The sequence below is a fragment of the Tachyglossus aculeatus genome, chromosome 7 (assembly GCF_015852505.1).
Source record: "Tachyglossus aculeatus isolate mTacAcu1 chromosome 7, mTacAcu1.pri, whole genome shotgun sequence".
In the NCBI taxonomy this organism is placed as follows: domain Eukaryota; kingdom Metazoa; phylum Chordata; class Mammalia; order Monotremata; family Tachyglossidae; genus Tachyglossus; species Tachyglossus aculeatus.
In genome coordinates, this window is record NC_052072.1 from 35,231,287 (window position 1) to 35,252,747 (window position 21,461).

A 21,461-nucleotide genomic window follows, 5' to 3' on the forward strand; every position below is an offset into this window, starting at 1 on the left:
GCCAGTTAGAGGTCCTGGGGAAATTGTTCCAGAGAGCCCAAGACTTTTCACTGATACATTCTTGCAATATGGGATCATATTTTTGGTTGTGTCATCACTGTGGGCCATCTGGAATAATGATAAGGTATTTTGGGACCATGCCTTGGGTGACTTTCTCCGTCAAAACTTGCAAACTGTAAAGCCCGTCAAGACTTCTAAAGATGCAGTTGTTATAATTCTGTAAAAGGGGTATGGAAAATAAACAGAGACAATAGACCTATACAGCTGAATTTGTGGAGAAGACAATCTTACTGTAGTCAAGTAAATGTGCAAGAAATGGAAGATTGTTTGTTTTACTAAATTCTTCCATCCTACAAGGGAATTCATTGTTTTTATCCCATAAAAGGACTGTGACTAGAGGAATATTAATCCCTGTCCTGTGAATAGATATCACAAGTGTTTCAAGAGGTTTGGGATCATTAATGGAAAGTTCAGTGGAACTGAGTGGAAGCGTCATGCCAATATTAGCTTGTGAATTTCTCAGATGCAGGAGATTTACCATGTTATTTTATGTTCCTATTTCAGGATCTCAGAGTATTTTTCAGGTTATCTTCAGGATAATATCCACCCACCAAATAGGCAGAGGTAAAATAAAGAATAGGGTCACTGAAAGAACCTGCAGGAAGAATCTGGGGAGAATTGGAGAATATTTACCCAATTAGGAATTGGCCGAGATAATGAACTAGCAGAAGAGCCGAGGCTTCCAGTGAGACACATTGATGTTGGAATTGTTTACTTTATTACTGAGTATAAAAAGGCAATGATACTCCAGTTCCAGTTATAGCCAATAAAAATAACAAATTAATGATTCTGCCAGGACATTGTAAAAGTAATACATTCCAATTTGGTATTTGTGTCATGCATGTTTTTCAGTTGAATTTAAGATTCCCAACACCTCAGAAAATAAAGATTTAAATAGACCGTTGTAGGATGTACAACACTGCACATTGGAGAGTTCACCTAAAGTTGTTAAAAGATCAAACCACATAAAACTAGAGGACATGGCCATAGAACATCTTTCCCCAGGTTCTCAAAGAATGATATTCAAATTACAGTAGGAATAGATATGGCGTAATTGGTTCATGACCAGAAAAGTAGAACAGTGCACTTTTGCCCAGCTCATTATTCATTGTGTTTTGCCATTTTGTGGCTCTTCTCAGTTTCCCTTTCCTTTTCCAAAATATTCTTTGTCTTTATTTTTCTTTGAAAAGTGCTACATTTTGGTTCTTCTTAAATTGATACTGTCTCCAGCCACAGTATGGTCAAATCACAAAGATGGTTACATATAAGAAATTCATGCTTAAATTAAGAGCTAAATTCTTTTTTTTTCCCCTAGCATTCTATCTATCACCTAAAAGCAGCATGACTTAGTGGATAGAGCACAGGCCTGGGAATCAGAAAGTCATGGGTTCTAATCGCAACTCTGCCACTTGTCTTCTGTGTAACCTTGGGCAAGTCACTTTATTTCTCTGTGCCTCAGTTACCTCATCTGTAAAATAGGGATTAAGATTGTGAGCCCCACCTGGGACCAGGGACTTTGCCCAACCCAGCTTTCTTGAATTCACCCCAGCGTTTAGTACAATGTCTGTTATATAGGAAGCACTTAACAAACACCACAGTCATTACTATTGTTAAATATTAAATGTGACACAAACACAAATGTAAAAAATCTTTAGTCCAAAATGAATTTGATATGTTAGTTTAATGTCTGATAGCAGCTAGTTTCTATTTTTCAGAAGAAAATTTTCCCTTCAAGGAAATTACTAAAGCAAATTACAGATGTTGTGACTTTTCATTCTACCTGACAGAAATAGTGTTCCAACACAGTGTTTTTAACTCAGTTGCCAAGTTGGCCAGGTGTATCTATAATGAAAAGCTCCCCAAAATATTCTATTTTACCAAATGTATTTCCCCCAGATCATGGAATTTAGAATTTTATCTAAGGCATGAATAAACAATAGTAACTATTAAGAGCCAACTGTATGCTGAGCACTGTACTAAGCATGTAGGAGAGTTCAGTAAACTTTGTAGACACAATCACCTGCCCTTTCATTCACAGTGTAGCAGATCTCATATTCAGGAATTTTGTGTTTGCCTATTTCTACTGAGAATTATTGGAGTCTGAAGTGCTCTTTGATCATTTAATGCTCTTTGATCATTCTCTGTTGCTTCAAACCCAACCTTCAGTGGAAATGTTAAAGAACATAAGAGATGTCCAGCCCAGGGTCCATTCATCTAGCTCAGGATTCTGTCCGTGACAGTAGCAACAAAGAATATTTAGAGGAACTTTATCATGGTTGTCCACCTAGACATTCATTTTAACACTAAGAGATGTGCCATAAAATAGATTACATCCAGAACTGGAATCCTTGAAAAATTCAAAAGACAGTGAAACGCCCTAATTGAATCCTTCAAATTGATTGGGGTAGAAATGGTTCTTTGGATGCTGAAGAGCGATTATAATAGACATCTTAGCCTTTCATTTCATCTTCTGGAATCTAGGGCTACAAAAAATGGTCAGAATGAAGTAAAAGGGGAATTGCTGTACATTTCACTCTGTGACCTGTCCCGTTGTGAGGATAAGTAACATAGAGTATTAAAAATAGGGGAAACAGTGTGTCCTAGTGGGTAGATTACAGGCCTAGGAGTCAGAAGGACCTAGGTTCTAATCCTGGCTCATCCTCCTGTCTGCTATGTGATCTTGGGCAAGTCACTTCACTTCTCTGTGCCTCAGTTACCTTATCTGTAAATGGGGGATAAATAACTGTGAGCCCCCTGTGGGACTTGGACTGTGGTAATGGACATGGTAATCAACCTGATTACCTAATATCCACCCCCAAGGTTTAGTACAGTGCCTGGAACATTGTAAACACCTAAAAAATACCATTTAAAAAATAGCAGATAAATCGCTACTATGAGTAGGTAATTAATACAGCGTAATTAGGAGTTCCAAAGTTAAAGCTTCCACATGACTTCTTGCAAAATAGTAGCTTTCTGCCACATTTGAGTTGCTCTCACAAGCACCTGAAGAGTGCTCACAGTCAACCAAGAAAGATACTTGGTCCCTGGGCTAGCTAAGTGGCAAGTCAAACTCCTCAAATCAAGTAGATTACCCAGAATGTAGTAAATCTGCATGTGGAAATTGGGATTGAACTGAAACTACAAAACTCCTCAGCACTGGAAATTTGTGTCTTGTTTCTGTTGTATTTGCCCAAGAGCTTATTAGCATGCGAACTTCTCAGTAGGTGCTCCATAATGCCAATCATTGATTGTGCCAGACGAAAGTCACAGGCCACAAACTCCAGCAGTAATCAGAAAATAAGAAATGAAATTGCGGTATTATCTGAGGAAGCACAAACTTATTACCTTCATTTTATAAATGTATAATGATTGCCATATAGGCATTCACTTAATTGAAAAATAATTGCAGGTGAATACCAATTAAGCTATTCTAATAGTATTTTTTTGACCAGATTAGTTAGATTGGCTAGTTAAGTGCATCAGATAATTATTTAAACAAATCACTCAGAATGTGAAAGAAAATTCCATAATGGGCATTTTATTTACATAGATTAAGGGGGTGTGTTACACTAGTATCTTCATAATCCCATTTTGATGATTATTTTGTCTAGATTTACTCTTTCCCTCTTTCCAAATTGTAAACTCAGTGATATATTTAAGGTGAATTCTTAAATGTACATTCATATTCTGGTCATAAAAAAGACCAAATGTTAATCAGTCTTCTAAAAATGAGACACAGACAGTAGATTTGTTGATAAAAACCAGTCTAACACACCAACACTAGCCTGAGACCTAGCCTAAGTCTCAATTCAAACCCTGGTTCTTGCCCTAGTGATGATTTTCAACAAGCTAATTTTCAATCTTGGAAACACTGAGAATTAGATTTTTCGACAGTTGGTTTCAAGTGCATGATGTCTCCCTGCAGCTCAATTAACAAATGACCCATTTAATTGCCCAGTTACTTCTAAAAGTGAAAACCTCACACATTTTGGGTACAAACAATTAGGGGATTAGGATGTGCTTTTCCAACAGTGAACTTGGATCTGGTGATGCAGTGTCCAAAGAAGATATTTTTTTCATGATCAGTGTCAGTCAGGACATTAGTACTGTAGAGTGACTAGAAAAACAGTTATCACATTAGAGTAGAAATGACTGTTCACTGTTATTTTCTAAAAACAAGATTATTCTCTCCCTGCTGATGAATAGAAGCCAGTTCTATCTTCTGCCAATATTAAAAAAATTAACTTAAAAAATATACTTAGTCTTTGTAAATGGAATTATTTTTCAATTCAGTAGTCTGTCACCAACCAGGGAGTTAACACAGTCACATGAATTTAGCAGTGTAGCAAGAGACTATTTTTGTTTCTTTTTTTCAATGTGGCTTGTATTGGCGTGGTCAAAGACCACCCAGAAGTCTGTCTGGCGGTCAAAATTAGCAGCACTGCTAATGGAGTTCCAAAAGGATTCAGTGCCAGAGACTGAGGCAGACCAGCATCTGAGATATTGATATTTATGTAGTGGGTATTTTTCTCTAGAGTATCAATATTTTTGTGTTGATGCATCAGTGATTGAAAAAGTGGACTCTACTCTGCATTTTGTTTGCCCAAGATATACCTTGAAAGAAGTCCTGAGCTCATGATGTTTCTGATGAATTATGCAGTGGAAACCAAAACAGCCTTGACATACAAAGTGCCTTGAGGTGAAGGACAATTTCTATAAGCAGTAACTAATGTTTATGAAGCATGTGTGAAATATGTTTTCTTACAGATCCGTGTTCAAGGATAACCAAGGTAACATAGACAGAGATTCGAGATTCTCTTCATTATACAGGCAGGAAAGTAGCAAGATTTCAACCGAAGACCTGATAAAATTAATATCTGAATACAGAAGGTATGTATGGACTATGAATAAAGCATAAAATTATGAAAGTAGGTGCATTTCTGGCACTACTACGTGATTACTGCCTGTCTGGTGTCAGATTCTCAATAGAATATTCACCCTCCTCCCGCCTCTCAAATCAATGTAAGCTTTTCAGATTATTTCAAGATCTGCCAAATGGCTTTTTAGACTAGAATAATAGGAAAGGAGTGTGGACTGGTTAAAAAAAAGTCATTCAATGTGAACAAAATTATTCAGTGCATTACTGCCAATCAAGAGTGCTGCTAAAAGGAAAGTACTATGAATTAGGAAATGAAAAACATAAATGAGAATATGACTTGAATTGGTCCTTTTTCACCTGCCCCACATTTCCTGTTCATAATGAAAATTTTGATGACAAATTCCTAAACTGTGACCTCTCCATTTACTGTTATTTTTGGTTCTGAGGAACATTTTGTCCCAATTGTAGACTAAATGTCTTTCTGTGACTAAAAATGACATCATGATAAAAAAGAAGAAATAATATTGCAAATGCATTCCTTAAGCCTCAAAAGAAGAATAATGAATATTCCCAGTAAAAATGTATTCAAGAAATGTCTAGGTGAGACTAGAAATCGGTTTTTCTTTAGACTGTAAGCTAACTGTAGGTATGAAAGGAGTCTACCCATTCTGTAACATAGTGCTCTCCCAAGTGCTTCATACAGTGCTCCACACACAGAAAGTGCCCCCCAAATACCACTGATTTATTTTTAAGGACGAGCAAGTATGACTTGAGACAAACAGTAGTATAAAAGACCTCTTTAAAATGACATTTTTAATATGAGCATAACAATGAGGCAGCCTGGAAATCTCTGAGGCAGCCACATACCGACCTAACCTTTAGGGACTCCCCAGTTAGGTCCTGATCAAGATTAGATTGACCTTTCCTGGAGTTTTCCAGGATCCATTCTCCACCATTAAACCTAAATTCCTGGGGCTGCCCCAGAACTGACCCAGTTATAATTAGGTGCATTTGAAATCATATAGTTGCAAAATGGGGAGCTGGTGGGAAAAGGCAGTAATAAATCAGGCGAAGAGGAGGAGCAGGTGAAGGAGGCCAGGATGGTGAGCTCTCATTGTTTGTCAAAGTAAGGCATGTCCAAAAGCCCTCTGATAAAACCTTGGAACCCTGGTAAATGACCTAGTCCTCAGATAGAGGCAGAAATGTTTTGGGTTGTCTGGTTTTTTATTTTGTTTTTAAATAAATCTCAAATCTAGAAGTAGCACTCATACTCCTTTCCCCTGTAAATCCGTATTACTCCCTCACAGAGATCTCCGCTCTCTGGACCCCACCCATCTTTCAGAACGCCTCACACCCCACCTCGCTGCCCTCTCCTCTCTACCCAGTCTTGATGATCAGATTACTGCTCTCAACTCTACCCTTTCTACTCAGCTAGACTCGCTCGCTCCCCTTTCCCTTCGCCGCTCTCGCACCACTAACCCACAGCCCTGGATCACTGCCACTGTCCGCCTCCTTCGCTCTTATGCTCGAGCTGCCGAACGCTGCTGGCGAAAGTCTAAACACCATGCCAACCTCGTTCACTTCAAGTTTATCCTTTCCTGCCTTAACTCAGCCCTCTCTTCTGCCAGACAAAACTATTTCTCCTCCCTTATTGACACCCATGCCCATCACCCCCGCCAGCTCTTCCGTACATTCAACTCCCTTCTCAGGCCCCCGGTTCCTCCCCCTCCTCCTTCCCTCACCCCCAACGATCTGGCCTCCTACTTCATTAACAAAATTAAATCCATCAGGTCCGACCTCCCCAAAGTCTCTTCCCCCCTTTCTCCAACCCCCCGGCTCTCAACATTCTCTGCTACTCTCCCATCCTTCCCAGTGGCATCCTCAGAGGAACTCTCCTCCCTCCTCTCAAGTGCTACTCCGGCCACCTGTGCTTCTGACCCCATTCCCTCTCATCTTATGAAATCTCTCGCTCCATCCCTTCTCCCCTCCTTAACTTCCATCTTCAACCGCTCACTCTCCACTGGTTCCTTCCCCTCTGCCTTCAAACATGCCCATGTCTCTCCCATCCTAAAAAAACCCTCTCTTGACCCCACCTCACCTTCTAGTTATCGTCCCATATCCCTCCTACCATTCCTTTCCAAACTCCTTGAACGAGTTGTCTACACGCGCTGCCTAGAATTCCTCAACAACAACTCTCTCCTCGACCCCCTCCAGTCTGGCTTCCGTCCCCTTCATTCCATGGAAACTGCGCTCTCAAAGGTCACCAATGACCTCCTGCTTGCCAAATCCAACGGCTCATACTCTGTCCTAATCCTCCTCGACCTCTCAGCTGCCTTTGACACTGTGGACCACCCCCTTCTCCTCAACACGTTATCTGACCTTGGCTTCACAGACTCCGTCCTCTCCTGGTTCTCCTCTTATCTCTCCGGTCGTTCTTTCTCAGTCTCTTTTGCAGGCTCCTCCTCCCCCTCCCATCCTCTTACTGTGGGAGTTCCCCAAGGTTCAGTGCTTGGTCCCCTTCTGTTCTCAATCTACACTCACTCCCTTGGTGACCTCATTCGCTCCCACGGCTTCAACTATCACCTCTACGCTGATGACACCCAGATCTACATCTCTGCCCCTGCTCTCTCCCCCTCCCTCCAGGCTCGCATCTCCTCCTGCCTTCAGGACATCTCCATCTGGATGTCCGCCCGCCACCTAAAGCTCAACATGTCGAAGACTGAGCTCCTTGTCTTCCCTCCCAAACCTTGTCCTCTCCCTGACTTTCCCATCTCTGTTGACGGCACTACCATCCTTCCCGTCTCACAAGCCCGCAACCTTGGTGTCATCCTCGACTCCGCTCTCTCATTCACCCCTCACATCCAAGCCGTCACCAAAACCTGCCGGTCTCAGCTCCGCAACGTTGCCAAGATCCGCCCTTTCCTCTCCATCCAAACCGCTACCCTGCTAATTCAAGCTCTCATCCTATCCCGTCTGGACTACTGCACTAGCCTTCTCTCTGATCTCCCATCCTCGTGTCTCTCTCCACTTCAATCCATACTTCATGCTGCTGCCCGGATTATCTTTGTCCAGAAACGCTCTGGACATATCACTCCCCTCCTCAAAAACCTCCAATGGCTACCGATCAATCTGCGCATCAGGCAGAAACTCCTCACCCTGGGCTTCAAGGCTCTCCATCACCTCGCCCCCTCCTACCTCACCTCCCTTCTCTCCTTCTACTGCCCAGCCCGCACCCTCCGCTCCTCCACCACTAATCTCCTCACTGTACCTCGCTCTCGCCTGTCCCGCCATCGACCCCCGGCCCACGTCATCCCCCGGGCCTGGAATGCCCTCCCTCTGCCCATCCGCCAAGCTAGCTCTCTTCCTCCCTTCAAGGCCCTGCTGAGAGCTCACCTCCTCCAGGAGGCCTTCCCAGATTGAGCCCCTTCTTTCCTCTCCCCCTCGTCCCCCTCTCCATCCCCCCGCCTTACCGCCTTCCCCTCCCCACAGCACCTGTATATATGTATATATGGTTGTACATATTTATTACTCTGTTTATTTATTTATTTATTTATTTTACTTGTACATTTCTATCCTACTTATTTTATTTTGTTGGTATGTTTGGTTCTGTTCTCTGTCTCCCCCTTTTAGACTGTGAGCCCACTATCGGGTAGGGACTGTCTCTATGTGATGCCAATTTGTACTTCCCAAGCGCTTAGTACAGTGCTCTGCACATAGTAAGCGCTCAATAAATACGATTGATTGATTGATTGATTGATTGAAGTAGCAAATATTCACTGAGTCGAACTGCCTTGGGTCCTTGAGTTTTCTGAATGCAAAATTGGTGGGGGGGAGGATTTGCACTGAGATATTATATATTTAAAATGCATCAAATCATCAGAGTGCAAAGGGAAACATTTAGGACTGAAAAGGCTCATTCTTAGGAGGCCTTGATAGTGAAAAAAAATAATTTTGAATAGGGAATCTGTTTATCTGACTTTTATCTCCAGTCCTTGTTTTGATTTTTAATGAATGTAGTTTTTCTTTACCCTGAATAGTGACTTGTCAGAAATGTAATTCTAAACATGGTATGTATTCTTTGTTCTCCAATCCTAAATTCAAGAAGCTGGTCACATTTAATTAGCCATTTAGAAACCATTCCTTAAATCTTAGCCTGTTATACTGTACTCTCCCAGTCGCTTAGTGCAGTGCTCTGCACTCAGACAATGCGCAATAAATGCTATTGATCAATTTGTTCTGTATTAAACTCCTGGTTTGCTCTTATTTTTACAGGGTGGACAAGTTAAGTAAAACACAAACCATTCCTGGAAGTCTGGATATTGGAGTTGACAGTGTCCCTTTGGATCACCCAAGTATGATTAGCTATTATCATTGTTTGACCGTAGAACCTAACAAATTAACTCATAAGCCATGTGAAAACTTGATTTTTTTTTCTTCCTATCGGCAGTTTCCCCAAGTAGGCAGACCACGAGGCAGAGTGAGAATCACGAGAACCATAATCAATTTATTCCTACGTGGTCTCAATCCTAAAAGTCGCAGGACCGAGGCCCTTTATCTCACTCCTGGTGAGAGACTCCATCATTAGTTTGAAAAACTACTAACCAGGAAAACTGCCAACTCTGAAGGCTGAATTCTAGCCCGACCACATGGGGTTCGCTCAATAAAAGATAAACAGCCACTGTGATCTTTTAGAGTACTTCAGTTGTGTGTAATAGAAGCAATTTTGCTCTCTTTACTACGGTAAAAAGTCCCATTGATTTGAGTGACACTTTTGACTAAAATAAATAGCACGTAAAGGTTTCTTGGACATTTATGGGGGGTAAGATGAGATCATTAAAAGCTGTTTTGTATTTCTGCCTGACTTTCTTGTAGCCAAATAAAGAGCATGTTTTGGCTTCATCTGCTAGAACGAAAGCAGTTTTATAGACTCTATTGATTGCCATTTGCCATGTTGATTTTTCCTTTTTCTAGTCCAGTCCATGAAATTATATTAGTAATAGATACTGTGGAGAATCTAATCCAAGCTATTTCTTTTTAACTAGTTTAATATGGATTTGTATGGAAAAATCAGGAACTGAAGTTTATGCTATTTCCTATGGCCACACTTTTAAAATTGGGTCTTTTTACATATAAGGAAATATATGAGCTGAAGCAGACATTGAGACTGTATTTAGAAAGAAAACACAGGCCACAGGAGAAATTTAAAACTCCTTCCTACTTTAAAAAAAAATGTTCTGTTTAAAAGAAGAGATTGCCCGGTCTTTGGGAATGTTTGGAGGCAGCGAAGAGCTAGAAAGAATTGTAGATAGCTTATTTGTAAACATTCCTTGGTGTCTTGGCCAGTGGCATAAATTTCACCATAATTATGGCATTTATTAGGTGTTTACTATGTTCTAAGCACTGGGGCAATTACAAAAATGTTAGATCAGATGCAGTCCCTTTTCCAGGATTTTTTATACCCATTTTACAGATATAGAATAAAATCTAGAGAGGTTAAGTGACTTGCCTGAGGTGACACAGCAAACCAGTATCAGAGGTGGAACTAAAATATGTGTCACCTGACTTCCAGTCCTGTGTTTTTTCCACTAGGCCACGTGCAGGAAATCTGTATTTACATATGTATCTCAATGAACTGATTTTCTTCCAGTTCCTGAAAAGCTATCTAAATATTTCTTCCTAATGAATATTCATTCATTCATTCTTTCACTCCTATTTATTGAGCGCTTACTGTGTGCAGAGCACTGTATGAAGCGCTTGGGAAGTACGAGTCGGCAACATATAGAGACGGTCCCTACCCAACAACGGGCTCAATGTGTTTCCACTAAGTCAATGAAATATTAACCTTTCTTGTTTTATAAACCATGCTTTTGGCAAAATCCTGAGCCTGAAATAGTTACATAGGCTCAATGCGGTTCCCAGCACCTAATCCTCAGTGCTCTGGACTTGGCTATCTGGATCTCATAGGCAATAATTTACATATCAAATTCTGCTGATGACTGAACGAAAACTGGCAAAACTCCAATGATAAAGTGAATTTAACTTGATTCAGTTAAAAATTTTGAGCATAATCAATTTTCATCTCTTTCTCCTGCAGTTTTTCATCCCCAACGGAATTAATCAGCCAATTACTCATGTTAATTCATTCATTCATTCAATCGTATTTATTGAGCACTTACTGTGTGCAGAGTGCTGTACTAAGTGTAATTATGGTTTGTTTTATATAGAGCACTATACTATTTGGGAGAATATTAGAGTAACACATCAGTCGATCGATAATATTAATTGAGTGCCTTCTATGTGCAAAGCACTGTACTAAGTACTTAGGAGAGTACAGTATAACAGAAGTAGTAGACATAGTCCCTACCCACAATGAGCTTACAGTCTAGAGGTATCTCTACCCGTAGACATGATACCTGTCTTCAAGGACTGGATAACCAGAGTGAAAGTAAAGTTCTCCTTGAGTATTTCCATGTTTCTTTCTACAGCATATGGTAAATAGTGTTGAACCTAACGCTCCCATATGGGGCTGTTAGCGTAAAGATGGTATTTATTAAGCACATACTATGTGCAAAGCACTGAAGTAGATATATAACAATCAGATCAGACACCATCTCTGTTCCCCGCAGTGGCTCCCACAGTCAATGAGGGAGGAATACTAGGTATTTATTTTATCCCTACTTCACAGAAAAAGAAATGGGATTCAACAGGCTAAATGATTTCCCAAGTTCACCTAGTAGGCAAGTGGCAGAGCCTGCACTAAAACCCAGGTCTCTTAATCCCAGTTCTGCGCTTTTTCCACCAGGCCATGTTCAGCAGTTGTTTCTTGGGTTATTCTACATGCTGTGACTTCCACCTCAGCATTCTATGATTCTCCATCCGAATCAATCATGCAGTCATATTTATCAGTAACGGTTCTTTCGTTACTGACCTACAAAAGTCCAGAAAAGCCCCCTACCCTTTCCTTATTCCTGTTGCCATGCCCTGCTCTGATCCCAATCAATTAATCAGTCCATCATATTTATTGAGCGCTTGCTGTGAGCAGGGCACTGAACTAAGGGCTTGGGTGAGAACTATACAACAGAATTGGTAGACATAATCTCTACCCTCAATGAGCTTACAGTCTGATGGTATTGAAAACTCCTTTCCCTGGAAGCACCACATGCTGGGAGATGTTATATGAGGAGCAGCTTGGCTATTGGAAAGAGCACAGGCTTGGGAGTCAGAGGACCTGGGTCCTAATCCCAGCTCCGCCAGTTGCCTGCTCTGTGACCTTGGAAAAGTCATTTAACTTCTCTATGCCTCAGTTCCTTCATTTGTAAAATTGGAATTTAATGTCAGTTCTCTATCCTACTTTGACTTTGAGCCCCATGTGGGACAGGGATTGTATCTGACCTGATTATCTTGCATCTTCTCCAGAGCATAGAACAGTGCTTGACACATAGTAAGGACATAACATATACCAGAATAATGATATGAATAATAATCACAGTTTACAATCTGCCTAACAATGTTGCTCTTTTAGCCTTACTGTTGGAATATTAAAAAGGATTAGAGTCCCTTCCAGATAACTGAACAGGGACTCTATCTCATCTGATTATCTTCCATCTACGCTAATTTAGCAAAGTTTTTAAGCACCCATAGAAAATAAATGCCAAAATAATCATTATCATCATCCGTGTAGGCTGTAAGATCCTCATGGGCAAGGATCAAGTCTACCAACTCTGTTGTACTGTACTTTCCCAAGAGCTTTAAATGGTGCTTTTCACACAGTAAGTGCTGAGTAAATACCATTGATTGATTGATTGACTGATTGATTGTTAGAGTTACAATAACCATTTTAATGACCATATCTTTGTAGTCCATACTCACTACCAATACACTCCCTCGAATTGCTGCACACTGTTGAAGCCACATACTAGTCAGGACGAATGTACCGCCTTTGCCCTGTTGCAAGAGTATGGAAATGGAAATACGTTCTCTAGACTGTGAACTCATTGTGGGCAGGGAATGAAGCAGCATGGCACAGTGGATAGAGCACGGGCCTACGAGTCAGAAGGTCATGGCTTCTAATCCTGGGCTCTCCCGGCTCTGTCACTTGTCTGCTGTGTGACCTTGGACAAGTCACTTCACTTCTCTGGACCTCAGTTATCTCCTCTATTAAATGGGGATTGAGACTGTGAGCCCCATGTGGGACAGGGACTGTGTCCAACCCAATTGGCTTATCCACCTAGTGCTTAATACAGTGCCACACACATAGTAAGTGCTTAACAAATACCATAATAATAATTATTACAATTTATCACTGTAGTGTAATAATAATAATGATGATGGCATTTGTTAAGTGCTTACTATCTGCAAAGCACTGTTCTAAGCCCTGGGGAGGATGCAAGGTGATCAGGTTGTCCCACCTGGGGCTCACAGTCTTAATCCCCATTTTACAGATGAGGTAACTGAGACACAGAGAAGTTAAGTGACTTGCCGAAAGTCACACAGCTGACAAGTGGCGGAGTTGGAATTAGAACTCATGACCTCTGACTCCCAAGCCCGGGCTCTTTCCACTGAGCCATGCTGCTTCTCCCCCAAGTGCTTAGTATAGTGCTTTGCACACAGTAAGCACTCAATAAATACCATTGAATGAATGAATGAATTCTTCCCCAAACCCATGTTGGTAAGTCTGCAGAGGCACACTCTGATGAATTTACAGTGATGAGCCTCACACTCACTATTACGTCTCTAATTCAGGGCATATTTACATGTCATTTCAAAAATGACATTACCTAATCATCTATGGTTTATATAAAATTCTTCTGGTGACATGTCAGGTATCTGGAAGCATAGCCTTCCAAATTGAATTCTACATGTACTACTAAGGATCCCCATTTCCTTAAGATGTTGAATTAATGTGTGGGGACCCCCACAGTCACTGATGATATAATAGTGGTTAGTCCATGACTGCATTTCAGTCTCCAAGTTTCGGTCTCCAAGTTGTTTCAATTTCTCCCCTAGGACTATATACTTACCTTTTTGTGGTCTGTGGTTATTTCTACTTAGAAGAATAGCAATATCAATTACCTGTTCTATTAAGTTTATTAAACAACAAAATATTTGCTCGGTTGAACAGAATTTTTTAGTCTGTTTTTATTATTCAGTCTAAAAATGCCTTTATACATCTGTGGCAATTAGAAACATCCTTTCTGCTCTTCAATCACAGTATTATTCATCTCACAGTATGAGTGAATTCTTGCAGCCACATTGGAGGGTATTTGTTCATAGGTGATAGGTCAACAAATTTATCTCCTATTGGCTAGATTTAAAATGTTGTTTACTTTTTATAAAATAAAGTATCTCGGTAATTACTCCTGGCTCTTTCAGGAAACCCATGAAATATCTCACTCCATAGGTGGTTATGAGATTCCTGCAGCCTGAAAATCTAAACAAGCCAAGACCTGATTCTTTTCAATTATCAGATGCTTTGATTGCTTTAGTAACCTCCTTTTCAAGCATAAAAATTGGTGACATTTCTATAATTCCATATATTTAGTTTCTTCTAGCAACTTTGGCACTCCATTGTTAATGGTACTTAGAACCCTCCCAAATATTTTCCCAAAATTTCATCACCTTTCCAATTAGTGATAAACCTGGCTATAATTTTTTTTTATAGGTAGTTCCTACCCTGGATATGTTTTAATACTCGTTTATGGTCAAGCTATTTGTGGGTTCAATGTGACTAAGACTGTGGATAATAATAATAATAATAATAATGGCATTTATTAAGTGCTTACTATGTGCAAAGCACTGTTCTAAGCGCTGGGGAGCTTACAAGGTGATCAGGCTGTCCCAGAGGGGGGCTCACAGTCTTAATCCCCATTTTGCAGATGAGGGAACTGAGGAATAGAGAAGTTAATAATAATAACAATAATAATAATAATAGTGATGACATTTATTAAGCGCTTACTATGTGCAAAGCACTGTTCTAATCGCTGGAGAGGTTACAAGGTGATCAGGCTGTCCCAAAGAGGGGCTCACAGTCTTAATCCCCATTTTCCAGATGAGGGAACTGAGGCCCAGAGAAGTGAAGTGACTTGCCCAAAGTCACCTGACAGTCAATCCCACATTGGTCTTTTCAGAAAGAGAGAGAGAGAGAGAGAGAGAGACTTCACCACTAATGATGTCTTCTTCTGAATCATCATCATCATCATCAATTGTATTTATTGAGCGCTTACTATGTGCAGAGCACTGTACTAAGCGCTTGGGAAATACAAATTGGCAACACATAGAGACAGTCCCTACCCAACAGTGGGCTCACAGTCTAAATAATACCATAATAAGAGAAACAAACTGAATCTTGGCTAGTTTAGATTTTCAGACTGCAGGAGACAATTCTCTCCTCCTTATTTAAGGTGTTAAATGAAAATAAACCTGAGTTCTGAACATAACCAAGTGATTCCTTGCTCACCTAGGCTAGCTTGGAGCCCCATATGATTACTAGAATGGCCCCAGACCAGAACAGAGCAGAAGAAAGCAGGAACTGAACTTGTCTCTCCAGGGCCAGGCCCCACTAGCAGTGTTGATGGACACATGCCTGGGCCCTAGTTGCATGACAGGGGAAATAAGTAAATGAAAGAGCCAGTCTTAGCAGTGTGGCTTAGTGGTAAGAGCCCGGGCTTGGGAGTCAGAAGTTGTGGGTTCTAATCCCTGCTCTGCCACTTGTCAGCTGTGTGGCTGTGGGCAGGTCACTTAACCCCTCTGTGCCTCGGTTCCCTCATCTGTAAAACGGGGATTAAAACTGCGAGCACCACGCGGGGCAACCTGATTACCCTGTATCTACCCCAGCATTTAAAACAGTGCCTGGCACATAGTAAGCACGTAACAAATACCATCATTATTACTATTATTATTAGAAGCAACATGGCCAAGTGTATAGAGTACAGACCTGAGATCCAGAAGGATCTGGGTTCTAATCCCAGCTCTGCCAGTTGTCAGCTGTGTGACCTTGGGCAAGTCACTTCACTTCTCTGGGTCTCAGTTACCTCATCTGTAAAATGGGGATTTAGACCGTGAGCCCATGTGGGGCCTGGACTGTGCCCAACCTTATGACTTTTTATCTGCCCCAGTGCTTAGAACAGTGCCTGGCACATAGTAAGTGCATTCCCAGCCAACTCCGGGCACTGTAGTGGGCATTGATCTAATTTTGTAGCAGCAGTTTGATTTCAGATGATCGGTTCCTATCCAGTATGGCTTTATCACTGCATGTTTTTACAGGGTATTTATTCTAAGCCTCCAATTTTCCTCCACTTTGGCTCCTGAAATTGAGTTCCATGGCCCGGAAGAGGCAGCCTGTTTAGAATAAAATAGGTCTGAAACACGGTGGGGAGGAATCCAGGAGTCCACCCAGAGACACGCTGTAGGTTCTGTGCACTTACACCAGTTTGCCTATGAAGTCACTTGTACTTTCCAAGCACTTAGTACAGTCTTCTAGACTGTGAGCCTGCTGTTGGGTAGGGTCCGTCTCTATATGTTGCCAAGTTGTACTTCCCAAGTGCTTAGTAGAGTGCTCTGCACACAGTAAGCGCTCAATAAATACGATTGAATGAATGAATGAATACTCTGCACACAGTAAGTGCTCAATAAATATGATTGATTGATTTTGTGCTATCTGCATGGTCCATCATTGGTCACCCTCAACAAAGGCAAGAAGACAGGTCTGGAACTGAGATCTGGGGACACTCCTAAAGGATAGTAGGAAAGGATGATAGTTCCAAGTAGTAAAGTCCAGGAATCCTAGTAGGACAATGTTCAGGATTGCCTGGACAGTAAAATACTAACCAAAAAAAAGGCCCTGAGATTGGGGTAGGGGGAGTTAAGGATCAAATTTTGGTTTGGGGTTAAAGTTGCTTGACCTAATTACTCCAACCATCTGGCAGAGGAACTCTACAGCATCTGTGTGAAATCTAGTAAATATCAGGAGATTTAACTAATCCCAGCTCTGACACTTGTCTGCAGTGTGACCCTGGGCAAGTCACTTCACTTCTCTGGGCCTCAGTTTCCTCATCTGTAAAATGGGGATTGATTGCAAGCCCCATGTGGGACATGGACTGTTTCCAACCTGATTAGCTTGTATCTACCCTAGCGCTTAGTACAGTGCCTGACCACAGAGTAATTGCTTAACAAATACCATTAAAAAAGCAAAACTGTACTATTGATATTGTTTTCCTAAAGGAGGGAAAGTGGCGGAATGACTTAAAATTGTATTTTCTGTTCTTTCATAGATTGTGTAACATCATCCTTTATTCCCATCAAGCCTTTCAATGTGATGGAGCAACATGCACCTACAGTGGAAGTGGAAGAATTTGTTCACGATTTGACCAAGTATTCCCGGCCTTACAGAGCGTACAAAAATCAAATTTATATCTACCCGAAACACCTCAAGTACGATAGCCAAAAATGTTTCAGCAAGGTAAGCCATGAGTTCATGAAGCATTTTCAGGCCTTCTATCTTCCATGGAATCTTCACTGTTGGGGAAATTGCCGGAATGTGAAATTAAAAGATTCACAAACTAAATATCGAAAGCCATTTCCCAAAAAAAGGCTATTTTTGAACCTAATGACTTCTTACGGAACACAATTGTCTTTTTTACATTAGTAGCCCTTTCTAAATCAACCTTGAAAAAATTGATTCCTATTTAGCATTTTCCCTGCCCCTAATTACAAAGGCATGCCTAAGTGCTTTTCCAATGTGAATTCAACTCTTGAACAACCATTTTGATTCCTTTTTTTTTATTAATTCCCACCCGCTTTGCCTACCTCCTGGATCCATAGATAATATCATGCTAAATTTTACATATTGGATGAAACAGGAACTACTTATTTCTAGTATTGTTAGAGAAATATTACAGAGTAACAAATCATAACTTCAATCGTCTCTCATTGCTATTTCAGGCACGTAATATAACTGTGTGTATTGAGTTCCGAAACTCAGATGAAGTGGGAGCCAAGCCAGTGAAGGTGAGCTAATGAATAAAACAGGATAAAAGATTGGAGTTTTATGGGATATTGTAGTTGAACAGGTTTGAAAATGGGGCATTTTAATATGTTCACTTTAAATTGCCTAAAATGTACCATTTTAATAGGAGCTATTAACCAGAGCAGTTGGAAATGTCAACCTCATGATCCTACTTCACTTTTTGTGATTTGGAAAGAAAATTTTCTTGGTTGAAATAAATGTTAAGAGCTTCCTCTATGGAAGCATTTGCCCTTTTCAAAAAATGAAACTTGCTCCCCTTTCTAGCACGTTTGGTTTAAAATATCTCAAACAGGCAGACTTCCAAATGCTTCCTGTGGTGATGCTTGCCTCTATTATGGTCTAATTGTGGAAACAAAGCCTATTTGAATAGTTGTGCTGATTATGAAATTTGTATGTGATCAGTTGTATGTTCCAATCCAATTAAGGAACATTGGAAAAAAGTATTTCTGTCCTAGTGCTTTTATAAGCAATACACAAAAAGCAAATTGTCCCTTACTAAATACTCAACAGAAAATGGTGCATTCTTTGCACACTTTCATCGTTAAGATAAGAAATGTTTTTCCATGTTCTGAGGCCAGATCTGCACAGACATCTTGGATCTAGATGTAAATATTTTTCAAAAACTATCAGACTATCAGTCAATCATATTTGAGTGCTTACTGTGTGCAGAGTACTGTACTAAGCACTTGGGTGAGGACAGTTTAATAGAGTTAGCAGACATGTTCCCAGCCCATAATGAGCTTACAGTATAGAGGGGAAGACAGATGTTAACAATAAATTAATAAATTAAGGATATATATGCAGGTGCTGTGGGGCTGAGGGAGGGGTGAATAAAGGATGTGAATCGGAGCCCCACAGCACTTATGTACAGATCTGTAATTTATTTATTTATTTATTTAAATAAATGTCCGTCTCCCCCTCCAGACTGTAAGCTAGCTGTGGGCAGGGAATGTGTTCATTGTTTTGTTGTACTCTCCCAAGTGCTTAGTACAGTACTCTGCACACAGTATGTGCTCAATAAATATGATTGAATTAATTGAAAGTGAAAGGGTGAAAATCAACAGTGAAAATGGCCAAACCTGATTTTTTTTTTGACCTGCCTTGTTTGACCACTTTGCTGTCTGAATTCCCTAAAAATTCCTTGACCTTCTGCTCTTCAGGCATGACCAAATTTACACAGCAGTAGACTGTGAGCCCGCTGTTGGGTAGGGACTGTCTCTAAATGTTGCTAACTTGTACTTCCCAAGCACTTAGTACAGTACTCTGCACACAGTAAGCGCTCAATAACGATTGATGAATGAATGAATAATGAAGTATCAAAACTATATAGAACAGTAGTGCGGAGGTAATTACTCATAAAAGATATTTGGATATGTGCAGAAAGATTTAAAAAGTGTCGTGTGCCAACATCGAGATGTGAAGGGAGAAGGATAAGGATTGCAATCAGGGGCACTATATTAGTCAGTGTTGAGGGAGGGCAGAAGTTTTAAAAATGTGTATTGGCACAGCTCAGGTAAATACAGATGGGATGCATCTAGTATACTTTCCTAGCGGTCTTCAATGGGGGAATCTCAGTGAAGCTTGACAGTAGCAGATTTTAGAAGAGAGAGAAAACACCTGCAGGTAGTATGCATATGGAATCAGCTACCCCAGAAAGTTGTGCAAGCCCAAGTTTTGCAGGTTCGAAAAGGATTAGATCAATAAAAGCAGCAGTAGTTCATAATGGGCAACTAAAAGAAAGTTAATGGTATTAGAAAGCATTTCTCAAAACATAATTATGGTTGCCTCGATGAGCAACCATCCTATGGTTTCTCCAAGTAACTTGTTGCTACTGGCTTAGATGTAGTTCTATGCAGGAAAGATCATTGACCTTAACTAGTAATGGCATTTTCTGTTTTTATGGCTTCTCTGTACTTGCTAGTCATGGGCCAACAAACTCAAAGTGGTTTGGCTCTAGGACCCAAGGGAGATTTTCCTACCCCTGGGTCCAGTTTCAATCAATCAGTCATATTTATTGAGCCCTAGTCTGTAAGCTCATTATGGGCAAAGAACCTGTCTGCTAATTCTGTCTGTAATTCTTAGTACAATGCTCTGCACATAGTAAGGACTCAATAACCACGATTGTTTGATTGATTGCTTACTATGTGCCAAGCAGTGTTCTAAGCATGGAGTACATAGAAATGAATCAGGTTGGATTCATTCATTCAATCGTATTTATTGAGCACTTACTGTGTGCAGAGCACTGTACTAAGTGCTTGGGAAGTACAAGTTGGCAACATATAGAGACAGCCCTTACCCGACAACGGGCTCACAGTCTAGAAGTTACAGTCTCTGTCTTAGACTCTTAATCCCCATTTTACAGATGAGGTGACTGAGGCCCAGAGAAGATAAGTGACTTGCCCAAGGTCACACAGCATATGTGGCAGAGGTGATATTAGAACCCAGGTCCTTCTGACTCCCAGGCCTGTGGTCTGTCTGCTGATAAGCTTGTATCTAACCCGGAGCTTAGTACAGTGCCTGGTTCAAACTAAGTGCTTAACAAATGGCAGTGGGAAAAAAAAGGGGGGAAAGAATGATTGTCTGTTAGATGTGAAGAGAGAGGGCATTCCAGGCCAGAGGTAAGACTTGGGCAAGAGGTTGGCGGTGAGATAGATGAGATCAAGGTATAGTGAGTAGGTTGGCATTACAGGAATGAACTGTATGGGCTGGGTTTTAGAAGGAGAGCAGCAGATTGGGGGCACCAGTTACAGATCCAGAGCCTGGAAACTGGAACTGGCTTTAAACGTGGAGCCAGGTGAGTGGGGCTGTCCCTGATGGAGATAACTTTGCATAAACCCCCACCTTGCTCAAATTTTCACTTGTTTCCAGCACCTTTCAATTCTCTAACACTTCCTCCCACATTACCAAACCTTAAGACCTAGAAGAACCCATCTGAAATCTATATAGAAAAAAGGCAAATCAAACCTTCTGTTTTAGGGAGTTAAAAGTTGACCGTCCTCTTTGCTGAATGTTCCCGTATCTTTTTTTAAACAGTGTATTTATGGAAAGCCTGGCGGACCTCTGTTTACTACTGCAGCATTCACAGCCGTCCTTCACCATTCACAGAATCCGGACTTCTCTGACGAGGTTAGTCCATGCCGGCCTCATCCATTGATGTGAGAGAATGCATTTGAGTTCATCAAGCATTTAGTACAGTCCTTTGTACATAGTAAGTGCTCAGTACATATCATTGATGATGAGTTCATATTCTATAAGCAAGAAAGCCTCTTGCCCAAGTGACACTCTACCCAAATGAGAGTTAATATGTTAAGACAGCAAAGAAGATCTGCATTAAGGGATCAATGCACCAGTAGGATTTGAGTGCCTACTATGTTCAGAGAGCACTCTACTAAGCACTAGGGAGAATACAATAGAATTAGGAATCATGATCCCTGCCATGGAGAGATAAATCCATGGGTATTGTTCATAAGATTATCAATCCATAAGTGGTATTTATTG

The 21,461-nt window shown here is 40.8% G+C and overlaps 1 protein-coding gene across 7 annotated transcripts in view; it reads left to right on the forward strand.

The window, feature by feature from the left end:
* The window catches only part of DOCK10 (dedicator of cytokinesis 10), a 247,672-nt gene that overhangs the window by 154,060 nt on the left and 72,151 nt on the right, over nt 1-21,461 (forward strand). For all 7 annotated transcript variants that reach the window (XM_038748917.1, XM_038748915.1, XM_038748916.1 and 4 more), the window contains exons 15-19: nt 4,828-4,950; nt 9,212-9,291; nt 17,209-17,396; nt 17,879-17,944; nt 20,997-21,089. In XM_038748917.1, the coding sequence (XP_038604845.1) occupies nt 4,828-4,950; nt 9,212-9,291; nt 17,209-17,396; nt 17,879-17,944; nt 20,997-21,089 (550 nt within the window). The remainder of the gene's footprint in view (nt 1-4,827; nt 4,951-9,211; nt 9,292-17,208; nt 17,397-17,878; nt 17,945-20,996; nt 21,090-21,461) is intronic.